The sequence below is a fragment of the Sturnus vulgaris genome, chromosome 20 (assembly GCF_052056855.1).
Source record: "Sturnus vulgaris isolate bStuVul1 chromosome 20, bStuVul1.hap1, whole genome shotgun sequence".
Lineage (NCBI taxonomy): Eukaryota > Metazoa > Chordata > Aves > Passeriformes > Sturnidae > Sturnus > Sturnus vulgaris.
Window position 1 is genome coordinate 3,597,211 of NC_142262.1, and position 16,709 is coordinate 3,613,919.

The window sequence follows — 16,709 nt, forward strand, 5'->3', positions numbered from 1 at the left end:
CAGAAAGCTCTAAGTAGCTGAGACTGAATAAACCCTACAAGAGAAGTTTGTGCTCTGCTCTTGCCTCTTTGCTTCAGCTGAATGAGAAGCAGACTGAGGAAGAAATGGATAAATTTCCTTCTTCCTGGTAGGAAGGAATAGTCACTTATTACAGAGACCAAAGACACGATTGTTTAGCTGGTAGCACAGATGTTTGGGCAAGAGTGCTCACCCTTCGAGCCTGGCAGCCAAGCCCTCCTGGAACAGCCAGTCCTCCTGTCCTTTCTGTTTTCACTTCCTGCTAGCATTCATCACAGAGTCTTCCCTGTGTTTTAAGCAGGCTATTTACCCACCTCTACTAAATCTGCACTGAAGCACCAGAGTTGTTGTCTTCTTCAGAATAGGGTAATAATTGTTCCAACTGTTTCTGAGTGTGCACTACAATTCTACAATGGTGTAGAATAGTAAGATATGATAGTACATTATTTAAATTAAAAGTCCTATTAAAGTCAAGATCAACATCTATAAAAACAGCATTTTCCATTATATATCCATTCTTGTTATATAACACTATTCCTGTATATCAGACTAAGTAATGACAGTATCTGTGCTCTGTAGACAGAACCCCATTAAACCACAGAATAATGTTTACTATGGTGTGTAAATGAGATCAGATTATTTTAATTGAGTGCTGCCTCATGCTCCAGACCTATGCATGGCACACAGAACACTGCAAGATAGATTCTGTAAGACTGAACTGTGTTTGAGTACACAGAGATAGGAGCAGTTCCCTGATGGATTTCCTTTGTTGCCCCAGGACACAGTGGAGTGCTTTGGTTATGGAAATGGAAACTGCACTGAAATTATTTAATGTGCTCCTCTCTGAAAGCATCCTGAGGATGCTGCTTAAATAGAAGGAGTTGTATGAAACCAAGTCATTTCTTGGGAAAAGAGAAGCAAAACCAAGTTTCTTAAAATTCCCTTGTAATAATCATGTACACCCACAGAGACAGTTTGGCCACAGGACTGCTACTGCTACTTCTGCTATGTTGGTGTTATTGTAAGGTTTTGTTTCCAGTCATTATATTCTTTCATGGCTGTCTGTGGGTGTGACCAGCCCTTCCTAGGGAACAGAACGTGCAGATTGTCACCTTCTCCAAATCCCTGTCACACCTCTTTTGATTCCTCTATTTTCTGAATGAAGACAAAGCTAATCACATTTATCTTTTCTCTGGGCACACATTGCAGCTTACACATAGAGTCTGATTCTTTCTGCCTTTTGAGGAACTGCAGATTTCTTTGATCTTTCTGGCCTAACCTCAATTTAATTTATCTTTCCAATCATTTGTTCCTCCTGCCACTGTTGTCAATGTCAATACTGATGTTAGCAGGAGAATCATATTCTGAGTACTGTGAAAGGCTACTGCAATAAATGCTGCAGTATCTAAGCTGTAACAGTTGCCTTAATGTCACTTCTGGGAATTGGAATTGATTGAATGTCACTCCAAAACAAGTTGAAATTATTGTAGGAGGATGTACACTTTGTCTATCAGTAAAGAATTACCTACATTTGAAAATACTGTTTTTACCCTCTTTTTCAAGTCATGTCTGAGCTATCTGGTAATTTCTGGCATACTTCTTTCTGGAATTATTAAATTCAATACTTACCAAGTTTGTATGCCTGACACAAATATAGTGCTTGATTTTTTCTAAAGCTTAGTTGAGAAAAAAGATGGCAAGGTGATTTAGACTCTTTATAGTGAATATGAGCAAAACCAAAAGCAGGGGCTAAAGTCAGATCAGGAAATATCCCTTAAGTGACACGGCAGAAACTGCTAAACATGGCTGAGTAAGAATGTTCTCCTTATTTTACTTTTATATCTGGTTAGTTATCAGCAGGGTGGCAACATTATAAAGTTAGTGGGAACAAAATGTCAAATCATCCAAGTGATTTCTCCTGGCACATTTTTTCAGTGCTAAGAAAACTTTTGGAAGATTGACAAAGGAAATAACATGGGCAGTGGCATTGTATCACAGTATAATGAAATGGGTCTGATAAAAAAAAAAAAAGCAAACTAAGGAAAATGCCTCCAACCAAGTCTTTGCACAGAGTCAATAGGAGTAGGTTTAGATCTGTAACCTGCTAAAAAAGAGTTCTAAACAAAATGAGCTAGCTTTTATTAAAATTCCAAGAAGATTAATTCTTACTTCACTGGAAACTGAATTGATAATTTAAACAGTAGTCTGTAAGCATTTGAAATATGCCTTGAGATCTTCAAATTATTTTGCAAACAAAGTTCATCCCAAACCTGCAACTTTGAAAGCTGTGATTAGACACTTGGGGAAGTGTAGCTGCTATTGTTTAAATTAATAGCAGTTTTGCAACTCCATTCAGATGTCTTAGCTCACAGCATTTAAAGGATGCTGAACAGAATTTTTAAAAATTAATGAAATTATCTTTGGGAAATCAGAATGTGGTGCCAGAGACACTTGGGTTCTTCAGGGCAATGCAAAACAGTAACAGTCCTGTCTCTGAGTCTTCAAATCATTATGTCTGAATTCTTTAAATGTTGGGGGTTTTTAATAGCTAAAGCACAGGATTCTGTATCCAGAAATGTGAATTTCTTTCCTTTTTTTTTTTTTTTTTTGCAAAGAGGAAACAAAAATTAATTTTTTTAAAAATTTAACGTTAACTAGAAAAATTTAACTTATTGGTTTGTTGAAGGTCCACAGAAATTGGAGGTGATACTGGTAGAATTCTGAGGTTTTCTAGGAGGCTCAGTTTAACTGAAATAAATGAGTGTTTCTGAAGTGCTTTGAGCTCCATGAGCAGTAAACTCCTGGTCTCTGCCATCACAGACCTTTACAGCAAGTGAAGAAAGTGGTTTTAAATGCACAATTCTGGAGCACCTTGATTGCCCAGGGATATTTAAACTACAGCCATACAATAAATCCAGGGGATTGTTCTAATGTCCTACTAGCCAGAAGTTTATGCTGACCTCAGAGAAAATGATTCTTGCTATTTTCAGGCCTTTAGACAAGGCTCTGTCCAAAAGGAGACCTTTCCCAAAAACAATAAATGGAGGCTGTGCAGTGTGAAATCTGTAAATATTCTTCTGAGACATTTCCCAAAGCACAGCAATTAAATTTTTTTTTATGCCCTTAAGATTTAATCAGGCTAGTTGCCAAAAGGGTTTGTAGTTATTCTTCCAAGTGATAGATCTCCTCAGGGCTAGGATCCCTAAATCCTTAGAACAAATTGAAGAAGCTCTTCAAAGTGATCCAGAGAAACTGTTCTCTCTAGTGCTAGGTTCTCTGTGAAATTATAGTATTGGTTCAAGTTCAGAAGAAGATTATTAGAATGTTGAAGTCAAATTTAGAAAGGGAAGCAGATTTTCATCATCATTTTTATATAGAAGGGGAATTCTTCTCTCAGACCCTTACAGGCTGGGTTTGGGGAGGGGGTTGTATTTGCTTTTTCACAGACTCCACAGGCCCATTGCTGCTTATGTAGCTGCTGCTTCTGAAAGTAAAAAAGTGTGCTCTGTTTGTGCAAGGAGTTTTTCATAAGGCAAACAAAAAGAAAAAAAAAGAAAATAAATTGATTCTGTGCCAATACATTTTCCAGCTCCTGAACAGAAGGGGACTGACACAGTTTATAGTGAAATCAGGAAAACTAATAATGGTAAGTAAGCTAGTGAAAAATTAATCACTTTAAGGAAGCATGTATGTAGAGGTTAGGGATAAATTTGTGACTGAATATTTTATAAGATAATATTTAGACTGAATATTTAAAATGTAAGTGCCATAAAAAATAAGAGCTGCAAGTCACATAGGAACATACCAAAGTGCAGCTAGAAAATCACAGAAGTTGACAAATTGCATGACACCTTCATGGCTCCTCATAAATCAGTGATATTAATATTTGTAACATCTACTGCATCAGCCCATTTGTGCTGGATCTGCTGAATATTTGGGCCATACATCTGGATCTGAATCTAGATCCCTGTTAGGGATCAGGATCCTACATCCTGTTATCTCAAACTGCTCAAGAGAAACATTTGTCTCTTAATTATGTTTGTCACATGCTATAAAATATTCCATTTGCTTTGGATGTAGCTCCAGCAAATATTTATCAAGCCTCCAACAACAGCCTCTAAAAACCTTTAAAGCAATATGATCATTTCAGCAGCTCCTCTAACACTGACATGGGCAGTAGCAGCTTGCTGGCAATTACTGACTATAAATGTTCTGGCACTAATGAGTTCAGAGCCAGTGGGTTAAAAGTAGGTTATTTCATCATAGTTTGTCAAAGTCTAAATCAGAAAGGATTTCCTCTCCTCTCTTTGTGTTAGGAAGTCAAGATTTGTAAATATTAGGGCTGCAAACTGTTCTCATTTTGTCCCCATTCAGATTTTGTTGTGTGCCATTTTTAATTTTTGGTTGTTGTGCTTTAATTTTCTAGTTTTTTCTATAAGGCATTTCCCACCTCTGACACAATATTCTGTCTCTGAGGAATCTTTTGTGTCAGGGTCTCCACGTACTTTAGAAAACATTACTTAATTTTCCCTTGTTAGGACTTACATGGCAATTTTTATCTCTATTTTACAGCTGAATAAACAGAGAGATTAGGTCATCCATTTAAGGCAAAGTGTTTGGAGGGTGACAACAGTGGCAAAGGAATCCTTGGTGCTGTGCCTGTGTGTTGTACTCATTTTTCACAGCCTTGCAGTGAAAACCAGAATATCTTTCACACTTAAGTGTGTGGCCAGGCACTTCATGCTGGACCACCAAGAGAAAAAGCAGTTTATTTTAAGGCTAAGCCCCAAGGCCACAAATGTTCTGAAATGTTCTCCAGTGAGTGTGAACTGGACCTATAAAAAGCTGCAGAAGCTGCTGTATAACTCTCACCTGCTCTGCCCAGGTGTGAGGGTGACAATCACCCCACCACCAGCCCTGCTTTTGGCACACCAGAATGGGTTATGTGCCAGAAGGATGTAAACTCCAGGTTGGTACAGCAGAGCTGAAATTCAAAGAGCACTTTAAAAAGGCTGTAATACCATCAGGTGGGAACTTCAGTAAACTGGGATATGATTGAAAGGCTGAGCTGAAGTAGCCAGAGAATCTGCAAACACCCCTTAATCTTGCAGTCCACCTGCTCCTCTGTGCGAAACATTCTGCAGTTTCAGTTATTCTTGGAAACACAGTCCAGGTTTATTGTTTCAATCACGTCTGTTTTTCCTGACTGATACACAGGAAAAGTGTTTCAATTAGATAAGCAGTGCATCACCCAGCAGTGCAGTGCTGCAGTTCATGTAACACTGCCTTGGATTTTTGATAGGCTGTGTGTTTGTGAGCTGGCAAAGCGTAAATGCAGTGGAGGATCCCTATGAAATATTCTGTCTACTTTAATATATATTAATATAAGCTTATTAAATGATGCCAATTGTGACAGATGTTGAACATAGCTAGGGGGTGCAGAAGTTGATTTACCATTCTATTTTTTTATATTTTTGAGCAAAAGCCCAGAAGCACAACCTGCTTGAGGAAGGCAATGATTCAGACAAACGTGTCCTTGAGGAAATCACATGAGTTTAGAAATTGGTGTCAGCTACACAGTTTGACAGATTTAACCCCTAAGACCTATGTAACATTTTATTATTATTTATTTATAGGTAACTTTGTGGTTCAATTAGAATTGAGTGCTTCATAATCAATTTTGTCTTATGAAGGGTGCATTCCAGAAATTGTGTGCCCTAGAGAGGAACATTCAGTAGTTGTTATGTCTGACACAATTCTTTATGACTGAGCTAAAACATTTTTCCTCTTTATTTTTCTGACAACTCTCACTGCTATCCCCAGTAAGGCAGTAACCAACTCCTGTATTTTGAGCTGTTGATTGTTCTTATCCAAAATCTGCACCATGAATCCATAGTGCTGATAATACTCTGAGCTTTCCCAAGCCCCAGGCCATTGTCAGTGTGCTGAGCATCTGTCATTATTCCTTCTCTTTTTATTTTCCTGGTGCTGGCTATGTTATCTCCTACTTCCACCATCTGAGTGCCTCCACCACACTGTGGGTAAATTCCCCATCCTCCCTGCTGTGCTGTTTTCCTCGTCCTGAATGCCAGGACTCAGGAGGTGGTTTTACATTAAGGATGGTCAGAAACAAACTGTCAAATGCACATTTCAAATCTCAAAAGACCTGCATGTGGTTAACTACAGTTAACTGATTTGCAGTGGGAAAAGCGGGTAATTTGTGAAATTCCATTCCGGTCAGGTATGTTTTGATTGAAAGTCAAATAATGTCAGTCTCTGGTTGGTTGGATGCTGGATTTCCTCTGCTGTAATGAGAGTTTAAGGAGGATGCTGCTCACTTTGTCTCTGCAAGCAACAGCAAGATAAGAAGTTGTCCTTGCATTGTTATTGAAAGATTAATTTAATTCAGAAACATATTTAGTGTTCGGGATGTTCACTCGGGTATTGTTTTAAAGCCTTTTCTAGACCACTGGGCTGTTACTTTAATATTTTACATAAAATGCCAAAAACTTCAAGCCTCGACTTGAAATCAGACCTTACATCCAAATGGCAGTTTGGGGAATGGTCACAGTTAGTGCCATTCAGGTCAGTAACACCCTTGTGTAAAAGTCCTTCAGGCTTACCAGGATAAACTAATTTCCTTCAAATCCTGCTTTGTTTGGTTGCTCTGTGAAAAGGCCAAAGCAATATTGTGAGTCAGGAATATCCAGCCCAGTCCCAAAGTTGCTGCTTTTTGTTCAAAAAGAAGTGATGCAGTCCAAAACTTAAGGAAAACAGGCAATTGTCTAAATGCCCAGGCTGCCAGGAACGATAAAGTGGCCGTGGCCACTCCTGTGCTGGAGTCCAGCAGCCCGGGCTGGCAGCTCTGCCTGAGGGAGGGTCAGGATGTGTCACACACGAGTTCAGCTGCCTGGGTGGAGGCTCTTTCAGGCATGATTTATTTCCATCACACCTTTCATCTTCCCAAGAGGCAGTAGGGGCAGGAAGCCCAAGCATCTCCATGCTGGTTCTTTATCTCAGCTCCAGCCCTTCCCTCAAGGTTGATCCCAGTTCTTGGGGTAGCACAGTCCTGTTCATGTTGCTGAGAGGAATTAGAGCCAAGTCCAGCTCACAGATTTCCTCACGTTTTTCCAGGACACTTCCTGTGGAAGATGATGTTATTGGTATATTCTTGCTCCTTCAGTGAACTCTGTCTTTGCTGTGTGTCAGACCCAAAGCTCACAGCAGCCAGTGATAAGCTTTGCACTGATTTTATGTGCACTGGACTGAGCTCATTGTGGCTTATTGCAAGATAACAATTCCCAATTTCTTATTAGGAAAGTGGAAATCCAGCAAACAAAATGCAGAGCCAGCCTTTATGCTGCTAAGTCTGGAAAAATGAATTGGTCACTTGGAAGCAATTGCAGCAGTGAGACAGGAAATTCTAAGAGTCCTACAGCAACCAACAATGTACTATGGAAAAATAAATATATCCCAGTGGAAAGAGGCATGAGAAATCCCCATTGCATTCAGAGGTTTGGAACAAATCTATTTGAAATCAGCTCTAGCAATCAGGAAATCTGCTCAAATACTTTCCTGCTACTGAGCCTCAGGCTTACCACCTACATCTTAGCCAGAATTTCCCACTGAATCCTTTTCCAGCACAGAAAGAACTCACTGGGTCTGAGGATTCATTGTGTTGTTCAGAACTCAGGTATTATGAGCACATGATAGTTGCAGGCAGTCCAAACCCATGCAAATAACTTGTCTTCTCTCCAGTATAAAAACTCTTTGGATATTTATGTCTCTAGACATATTCTAGACTAAGGCCTGGATCTGTGAGACATTGATTCCGGAGCCAAATGCTTACAATAGCTTCAGCCAAAAATCAGGCAAAGCCAGATGGTTTCAGTGAGGCACAAATATGCAGGGAGCTTCTGACCTTGCTTGAACCTGCAGTGCAGAGCTGGATTACGTGCATGCCCCGTGTCAGAGCTGTTCCCAAGCTGCCTGCCAAGATTCCCTGATGGAAGCTACTGCTGCCCTAAAGGGCTTGGCAGAACGTTGTGTGTGTCTGCAGCTCAGCACCTTTGGTTCCTGCTCTGACATCTTGGCTTGGAGGTGGCTTGGAGGTGGATTTGTAATTGCAGCTGTTTAGGCACATATTCTCCTCTCCATAACCTCTAGCAACAAGAAATGGTAGAGCAGGTGCCTTAAATTCCTGCTATGTGCACTCCTTTGTAAAAATGCGTTCTTTGAATTTAAAACCCGATCAACTGGAGTCAATAGCAAGAGTTTAGATCCATCAGAGGTCCATAAAGCCACCTACCTTTTTTAGACTTGGGAATATGTTAGAAATCACCAGTATCAGACCTTCAGCTCTGATTCCTTTCACAAAACATGGAGCTTCTACAGAAGCCTGACCAATATTTCTGCGTGTCTAGAATCCAGCATTTCTCAATTCCCCATTTTTGGCAGTAAGGGAAAGCCAGGTGTTATGAAAAACCAGTTCTACAGTAAAACTAGTAAAGAAGTAAAATCACCTCTTTTTTTCACACCGAAAGCACTGTATCATTGTGCCTTTTTTAATGGCTACCTGCTGGCTGCCCTGAGTGGTACCTGGTAGAAATCACCGAGGCTTCCAGCAGCACTTCCCTGGACACAGTGTGACATTTCCTGGCAGAGCTGTGACACTCAGCTGGCCAGCCCCAGTGCTCTGGATGTGGGTGACAGGTAACAAGGAGTCAGGATCGCTGTCACTGTGACCTCCAAGCTTTGGGTAGCCAACATCCCGTTGTTTGAAGTCTGGAATTTACACAAAATTTCTCATTTCCTCCTTCCTGTGAGAACAATACATTGTGACAGACTAAACGACAGCTTGTTAATGCCTCACTTCGTAAACCTTATGTATGGTTTTGTCCACTTAAAGCCAAGCTTTGATGTAGCACTGGGTCAGCGGTGATTTTGTTCAATTTTGTTGGCTTTCAGGACAAAACAATGCTTTTGTGTGTGTTTCATGTGTCTTCTTTTTTTGTTTCCCAATGTCTAAACATATGTGGATCCTGCCACTGAGATCAATTTTATACTGAAATTGAGTTCATGCACTGCTGTAAGGTGCTGTAGTCACCTCAGTTTTTAATCTTTTGCTTAGGGTAAAAATTCTGGGTAGAAAACTCTGAATGTACCATGCCAGAGACCTTCACCTGTGTTCAGTTTCCTTGTTGCTTCTGCTGGCTGACAAGGGAGTTTCTAAAAGGCTTTTATTAGGGTCTAATAATGGTAGTAGTACTCTGTATAATGTCTTTTATTTAGTGATTTCAGGGAACTTTCCAAAATTTACGTATGTGTTCTGCCTACGGAAGACTGATTTTTAAATTTGCTATTTAAAAATATATAATGTAAAAAACCATAGATTCAGAAACTAACTCCCATTTATATAAAAAAATCTGGGAAGGTTAACCCAGAGACTGAGTCCAATTCCTTCACACAGCTTCTCTCCAGTGAATATCTGATACACTTTTCCAGAAGGTACCCTTCAGGATTCAGCACTTACTTTTGTCTCATGTGAAATATCTCAACAGATCATACAGATGAGCACTTTTAACAAGACCTGAAATCCTCTCCTAAAACTGGAGTTACTTTGAGAGGGGAAAGAAATATTTATGTTTTGGTATTTAAATGTATTCTGTGAAATTTCTGAATAGCTAAATCCACTCTTTTTAAAAAAAAAAAAAAAGCTTACAATGCAGTCTTAAAGTTCGCTGACCCTAAAAGAAAAGAACTTGCTGGCCTTCAGGTTTTTTATTAGGAACAAGCAATTTTTTATTAATAAAATATCTGGTGTCTTTGCAAGATGTTATTTTTGCCCTGAAAATTATATCCTCTACTGGATTTCTGCAATACATTATTTTCCTGGCAAGGAATTGGATTAGGAAGTAAAACGCTGATGAGAACTTGCCTCTAAAAGGAAGACTCTCTTGTCCAGTAACAGATTGTGCCCTCAGTAGAGACTTCTGCTCTAGCACATGATCAGGAAAGCTGCCAAACTGATCCTGCTCAATGTGAGTTTTAAAATGTCTGGTCTCACCCCTGTACATGGATTAAACAAGAACTTGGATACTCCTTAAAAAAGCTTTAACCTTAGTTGTAGGTAGGAATTTTACATCATTGCAAAGTGAACAAAGAGGCTGAAGTACCTACACCTGTATTTTCTGAGGCATAAAGCTGGTCACTCTCCAAGGTGCCATTTCATAATTTATACATTGTATTTTATTTTGCAGATTCTATGGAAAACAGGCATTCTGTAAGTATACATTTTATGCAAGCAGTTAAATATAGTGACGTGGGTTGAGATGATTGTGCATCTGGTGAGATGGTGTTCAAATATTGATGTGGTTTATTTGTTGCTTGGGACCTTTGCAGGACAGATAAGGGACAATCCCTTTGTACATATTTTTATAGATCAGGCTTTCAATCCTCTGTTTATAGAATGGTCAGTTTTAGGAGTCTGTGGAAGGGGCTGGAGTTTGGAGTTGCTGGTGCACAGATAAAAATCTCCCAGGAGTTTGTGTCGAGCACCTGCACAGCTTTGGGTCTGTGCCACAAAGGCTGGCAGGATGGCACAAGGTGAGGGATGGCAGTGGAGGCACAGGAGATTGGCACAGGAAAACTGCTCACCTGGTGAATGCATCACTGGGGACAGAGCTGCTCTTCCAGCCCCATCTGTCAGTCCCCAGGCTGTGCAGTGAATGTGCTTGGGATGTGCTTGTTCACACACACATCCTGTGACTGCAGTGCCCACACAGGTGAGCAGCTGAACCAAGCAGGGATGGTGATCAGCCAAACTTGCAGAAGTTCCTTCTAGTCACTGTGTGGGTTTGTTTCCATCCACTGGTAGAGCAGGTAGGATGACTCCAAGGGCTGGCAGTAATCTGAGGCCTTGTAAGAAATTTTGAAGGCAAACAGTTTTTATTGCAGAGTACAAAGCTGGGTCATAGCTGGGTACAGCTATAGTACTATCCATATATGGAGAATCTCAGCCAAAAATGGGGAGTTTTGTGAAGGTTCTGTAGATGGTGAAGAACTTCATAGTGCTAAGAAGCCAGTGACAAAATATGGAATTTTTTTAAATGGCAGAAATATGTTGAATGAGCTGTTACTCTGCTCTCAGGAGATCTGAGAGGCAGGGAACTCACATTTCAGGAGTACTTTCATGAATGTCAGATATGCTATCAAATCCAACTCAGACTAAGCAGACTGTTGTTTTTTCTGCCACACACTTTGTGACGTTGGGGCTTGTACTTAAAAAGAAAAAAAGGGGAGACTCATAAATAAGAATCACAATAGCACACTCTACGCCAGCTTATGGCATCCATTTGAGATTTTGAAAGGCTCCATCAGCACTCCCATCCCCATGGGATACACAGGCAGCCCATTGTATTATTTACAGACACTGGGCAGTGCACTGAAGGTCACAGATTGTGTTACAATAAACAGACTCATATTAACACAGGCCAGGAGAGTTTATAGTGTCATTGTCTCTCTTAGTTTAAAGGTTTGTTTTTATTCTTTGCTCTCAGTTTTCTAAAAATATGTTGAGCTGAACCCTCTCCTGGGTTATACCAGACATTCCTTGGAGAGTCATGCAGAAGAAAGTTTGTCCCTGTCCAACACAAAAGAAGAAATAGTCAAGGGTGGCTGTGACAGATAGGAGGTGTAAGCTCAGGGAGGAGGTTTTGTTGGTTTTTTCACAGCCTACATAATTTCTAATGGACATGAAGATGTTTTTTGTTTTTCCTGTGGCCAAAAGTGAGTAAAATATCTTTCCATGGAAGTATAATAAAAAGTCAGTGAAAATAAACTGACCACCCTGTGCAAATCATTTTCATAATTAATTGAGCTATTAAAGCTTGCTAAACCAGACAATCTATGAAGTAATGTCAGAGTCAAGGAAAAAAAGTGTCAGCTGAGGGCAGTGTTTTCTTTGTGTTTCTTTTATTACTCTCATGTTAGCAGTAGAAGGGTAATAAAAGTAGTTATTCTGTAAAACTAATCTCATTTTCAGAAATACCCCAGAGCAAAGTCACTTGCATCTTGCTTGACTTTTCCTAGAAGCTGCCTTGTTCAGATCATGTCTGAGACACTGTCCCCTCCTTAGGTATACTGTTCATGTATTAACATAGTAACTATTCTATTAAAAAAATTATTAGTGCTTTAAAGGACATAGCAAAAGAACAGAGCTTTGTCTTCTGCTTCTTAAATTCCCACTTCTGTTCCTGATAAAGCCTGTGACAAAAGCAGCACCTCCCTCTCCAAATAAGTGACCTAAAATTGGACTGGACAGAATTTCTTCATAGATTTTCCTTTCCCTCTATTTGCCTCTTTACAGGCCACACAGATGAACACAGAAGAGGCAGGGAGCTACTAAGGTGCTTTTTATCATAATTTTCTTGCAACTGGTTTTTTTTTTTTTCCAGTATCTCATTTTCACACATGCTTAACTGTGATGAATCTCAGAGATTTGGTCCAAATGAGGAGTTGTTGATCCTACTCATGAAAAGGAAAATGCTCCTTATAAAGTGATCAAGTGGCTTAAACTTCCTCCCAGCTGTTCTGCTTCTTGATAACCAAATTAAGGGTTTGGCTCAGAGATGAAATTGCATTTGATCTGCTGCTCTCTTATTTGTGAGTGGAAAGGAGCCTTCAGGAGCCTGGCTGGTCAGCTGGCATCTGAATCACAGGGAATGCCAGATGGATCACTTGGCTCGAGTGGCCCATCAGAAAACTTGTAGAATTCGGCTCTGTTTAGGAAGTAATAGATGTTCCAGAAGTGTGAGACAAAGGGACCAGAGCAGAGAGGAGTATTTTGCTAAGACCTCTGTTTTCAGGGAGGATACACAGCCTTTTTATTTCTGTAATGGTGGTGGAGACTCATCAGATCCCGTTGTCCTTTTAGCTCCCTACATTTCAATAACGTGCATTCCACTGCTCAGATAAAATCTGTTAACATTCAGTTCTGCATTGCTCTCCCAGATGTCACAGACAGAACAGAAAACTGCACTGTGGGGAAGAAAGATATAGCAAATAATTTTAGTGGTTGCTAGTCCTGCTTTTGTGCAGTTTCTGTTAGAATAAATATAATCCAACAGGAAAATGTAGGAACTTTGCTGCTTCTTCACTGAGAGACCATCACAAAATTGAGTTCAGGCTTTTAGTAAGCACTGTGTACTGACACAGGAGCGTTGAAATTGTTGGTATTATGTCAAGAAAGGTGACGCATTAGAAAAATAATCAGTCAAAGTTTGAATAACTTGAACTATATAAAAGCTCAGCTGCAGTACATGTTGTGACTGATTTGCAGTCCAGAGTACCTTGAACCTGAATGTCTTGGATTTTTAGGTCCAAAACTTTAGGTTTCCTTTAGAAAGGAACCTGAAGTTTTATGTCAGGGGTTGCTTCCCTCCATCTCCTCTGTTTCAGAAACTTGTATCTTAAATGCAATCCATAGGAAGTATTTGCAAAAGAAATGAATTACTTAGAGAGGAACTGGGAGGAGGTTTCCTTCCTGAAATCAGAGCTGGCAATCTTTCTAAGTTATTTAATGGTCCCAGTTTCTGAAAACATATTGAAGGAAATATCTTGACAATGAGATAGCCACTTCGCCAAACACTAATTGGTATTGTGTCAAATTTACCTCAGCAGTATGTTCTGACTTCATATCTCCTCTCCTGCTACCTCCTAGACGTGTTTGTGTATTTGTTTGTTTGGTTCTGTCCTAGGGGTTCAGGAGGACTGGCAGTACATGAGGACATTGTGTACTTTTAGCTGCCTATTTGTCTAACCTCAGCATGTGCCCTCTGAGACAGAAACCTGTACCATTTACATCTCTTTGGAGGAATTTCTAGGTGTTATTCAGTTACTTTCTCATCTTACTCAGGTGATCCCAAAAGTATTTTCTCAGTGTTGAAGGAATTCACATTGCCAGCTCCAAAGGGGGACCTGGCCTGTGTTTAACTGTGCACAGTAACATGGCACAATAGTTTCAGACAGGAAAGGAAGATGAAGGATGTGTCCAGTTAAAACTGGGGGGGGATTTCAGGCAGTCAGGATATGAAAAACAAGGTGATACTCTGAAATAAACACCGAATTATAAACCAGGAATTCCTCTGACTCATGGGGCAAATCCTTTGGGGTAAGTCCACAAAAGGAACGAGGCGCCTCGGTGCTGACAGACTGAACTGTTAGGTTAGAGGCCACCATGTACCCTGAGCAGAAATTGTTGGAGGGAGACTTACTTTGGCAACTGATGTCAGGAAAGACTTGACAGTTGTGAATCCCCAGTGGACAGAATTATTTCTGTCATATAATGTAAAAACAATGAAGTTTGGGCTCTCTCTGTGCCCATTCCCATTGCCTGGTGTAGAGGACTGCTCTGTCTGCCCTCTGTGCTTGCCAGTGCCAGGACTCAGCCCCTGCTGGGTGCTGGAGATAACCCCTGGCACAGCTCTTGCAGGAACACAGTGTCCAGAAGTCAGATGCTGCATTGCTCCCTGTGAGAAACCAGTCCTTAGGGAAAGGTTCTCATTCTCCTGGGACTGATGCTGGGTCTGACTTTGGCAGCTGAACATCTCCTAGTAAATAAGGGACTGATTTCCAGGTGTGTTAAGTGCCAGCAGTTCCCTTAAAAATCCAACCTGTATCAGTAAGCACGCACTTACAGATGTTGGTGATTACCAGCTTTTGGGTCTAGGTTGTAATTGTTACTCTAAATCTCCCACTGTCTTATTTCTTTTCCTCTCTGATGAAGGTAACACCAGCACCTCCTCAGAGAACAGTGAGAATTTATTAGCTCATTGTGGAGGGTTCTAAGGGATATGTTACAGGACAGAGGGTAGGGACACAGTTACACTCACACCTTGGTTTTTTTCCTCTTTTGTTCTTTTTGTCAGCAGAGAATATATGGGCATCCTGATGCTACCTAGAACAGTCACCTCAAAGATCAGCTGGGAGAAGAAAACAAGCCAAGATGGAAGATGTTGCAAGTATTTCAAGGGCTTTGCAGCAGTTATTTATGAGTTTGCCAGACTCGTCTTTTCAAAGTTTATTTCCTTAGGAGAAACAATAGAGATGTTCCTAAAGCATTTAATGGAAAAAAATTACAAATAAAAATTCTCATAGGAAAGTGGCTCTAGAAACCACTGAGCCAGGTTCTCATCTGTGATTTTTCCCGCTAATGCAATTTTGCCTTTTTTGCCTCCAATTCATCATGCTCTAAGGAAACAAAGGGGGAGCTACAGCTGAGGAAGTACATTTCTATAATGCAGCAACTACTGTGATACCAGTAGGACACAGAAATATCTAAGCTTGCTTTAAACTCGCTAAGTTGGTTATCAGTGCCACCACTGTGGCAGAACAGAGCTCAGCACAGCCTGGCCAGCCTTGGATGAACCTTGACATGATCTTGCAGCTTGTGCTGAGCTCCCTGTGCTGCAGCAGCTGGACTGCTACCAGGCTTGGAGCCAGCTCAGTTATAACCCACAGGGATGTGACACTGCAGGGAGGGCCTGAGGGAAGAGTGAGCTCTGGGCTCCCTAAAAACTTGAATAACTGTTCAGAGATTCGAGTGCTTCTATTAGAGGCACAAACTGTCTTTATTCTTTGCTAAATAGTCTTTCCCCTTTAAAAGTTCTGATGTTTGTTGGTTAATTTGGTGAGATGGTTCTTCAAGAAATGATTGTCCATCACAATTATTTTGGATGATTCTATGGTAAGTCTTCATTGGGTGGATATAACACACCCAGGTCAGTGACTCTGTACCTGAAAATCCTGTTATGTACAATCTTTATTCCTTTGATTTTAGGAGAGACTAGAAGTTGTACTTGTGCCCAGTTTGTCCAGTATGGAATTCCATACCTATCCTTTTTCTCTATAGTATGATAAACCACTAATACAGATCTAGTTTGGACACAGATCTAATCCTGCAGCCCATGTTTATCTCGGCTGCATTAGTTTAAAAAAAAGAACACAGAACAAAGGAGAAAAAATACTGTCCCCAACCCCTTAACCAGCTGGCCTTTGACATTGCAGTTGTTCTCTTTTTCTTACTGCAAATTAAATTCCTACAACATCTGGGCTACAGGTAAGGAAGTCCTCATTTCAATTATAAAATAGTGAAAAAGAGGCAATGAGTTTTTGTATGTATATATATATAATTACTGCTTTAAGCATTGCATCAAAGGTGCAAAACCAGCAAGAAACACAAAAGGGGTTTATATCCTCCATTCGGAATGTTTAAAATTTGAAGCTCCAGTACTGATTAATATCTCTAATTTATTGTTCCCTGTGCAAATGTTGTTTGTATCATGAGCCTGTCACAACTGACTGACTTCATAGCTCTCTTCTGTTGACAAATGTTCTTTCAGCATCCCATGAGTGTCCATGCAAATGCATTAGTATAAGAAATGTGAAAAGGTATTTTAATAAAGAAAACTCTGAATTGAACTTTGCACTGGATCTTGCACATTCATATTGCAATGAATGCCTGTGAAGTTTTCTATTCATGAGGAGCCACAGATCCATTGTGTGGATTGTCATTTGGAAGATGTCCTCTCTGCAACAGATTCCAGGCTCTTAGATCTGGAGTCAGGAACCCATTTCATTCAGGTAAATGCACTACATTGCTTTAAGAACTGAGTGGGAGAGTGCTTGCATTC

At 40.3% G+C, this 16,709-nt stretch overlaps 1 protein-coding gene across 19 annotated transcripts in view; it reads left to right on the top strand.

Moving 5' to 3' along the window:
- Window positions 1-16,497, top strand: part of PECAM1 (platelet and endothelial cell adhesion molecule 1) — a 31,337-nt gene extending 14,840 nt beyond the window's left edge. For 2 of the 19 annotated variants that reach the window (XM_088176736.1, XM_088176742.1), the window contains 4 exons: window positions 3,608-3,664; window positions 10,278-10,300; window positions 12,386-12,425; window positions 14,949-16,497. In XM_088176736.1, coding sequence (XP_088032862.1) covers window positions 3,608-3,664; window positions 10,278-10,300; window positions 12,386-12,424 — 119 coding nt within the window. In that variant the 3' untranslated portion in view covers window position 12,425; window positions 14,949-16,497. Of the gene's footprint in view, window positions 1-3,607; window positions 3,665-10,277; window positions 10,301-12,385; window positions 12,426-14,945 lie in introns of all 19 variants that reach the window. The other 17 variants (XM_014882731.2, XM_014882735.2, XM_014882732.2 and 14 more) reach the window with 10 other exon arrangements.
- The last annotated feature ends 212 nt before the right edge of the window (window positions 16,498-16,709 follow it).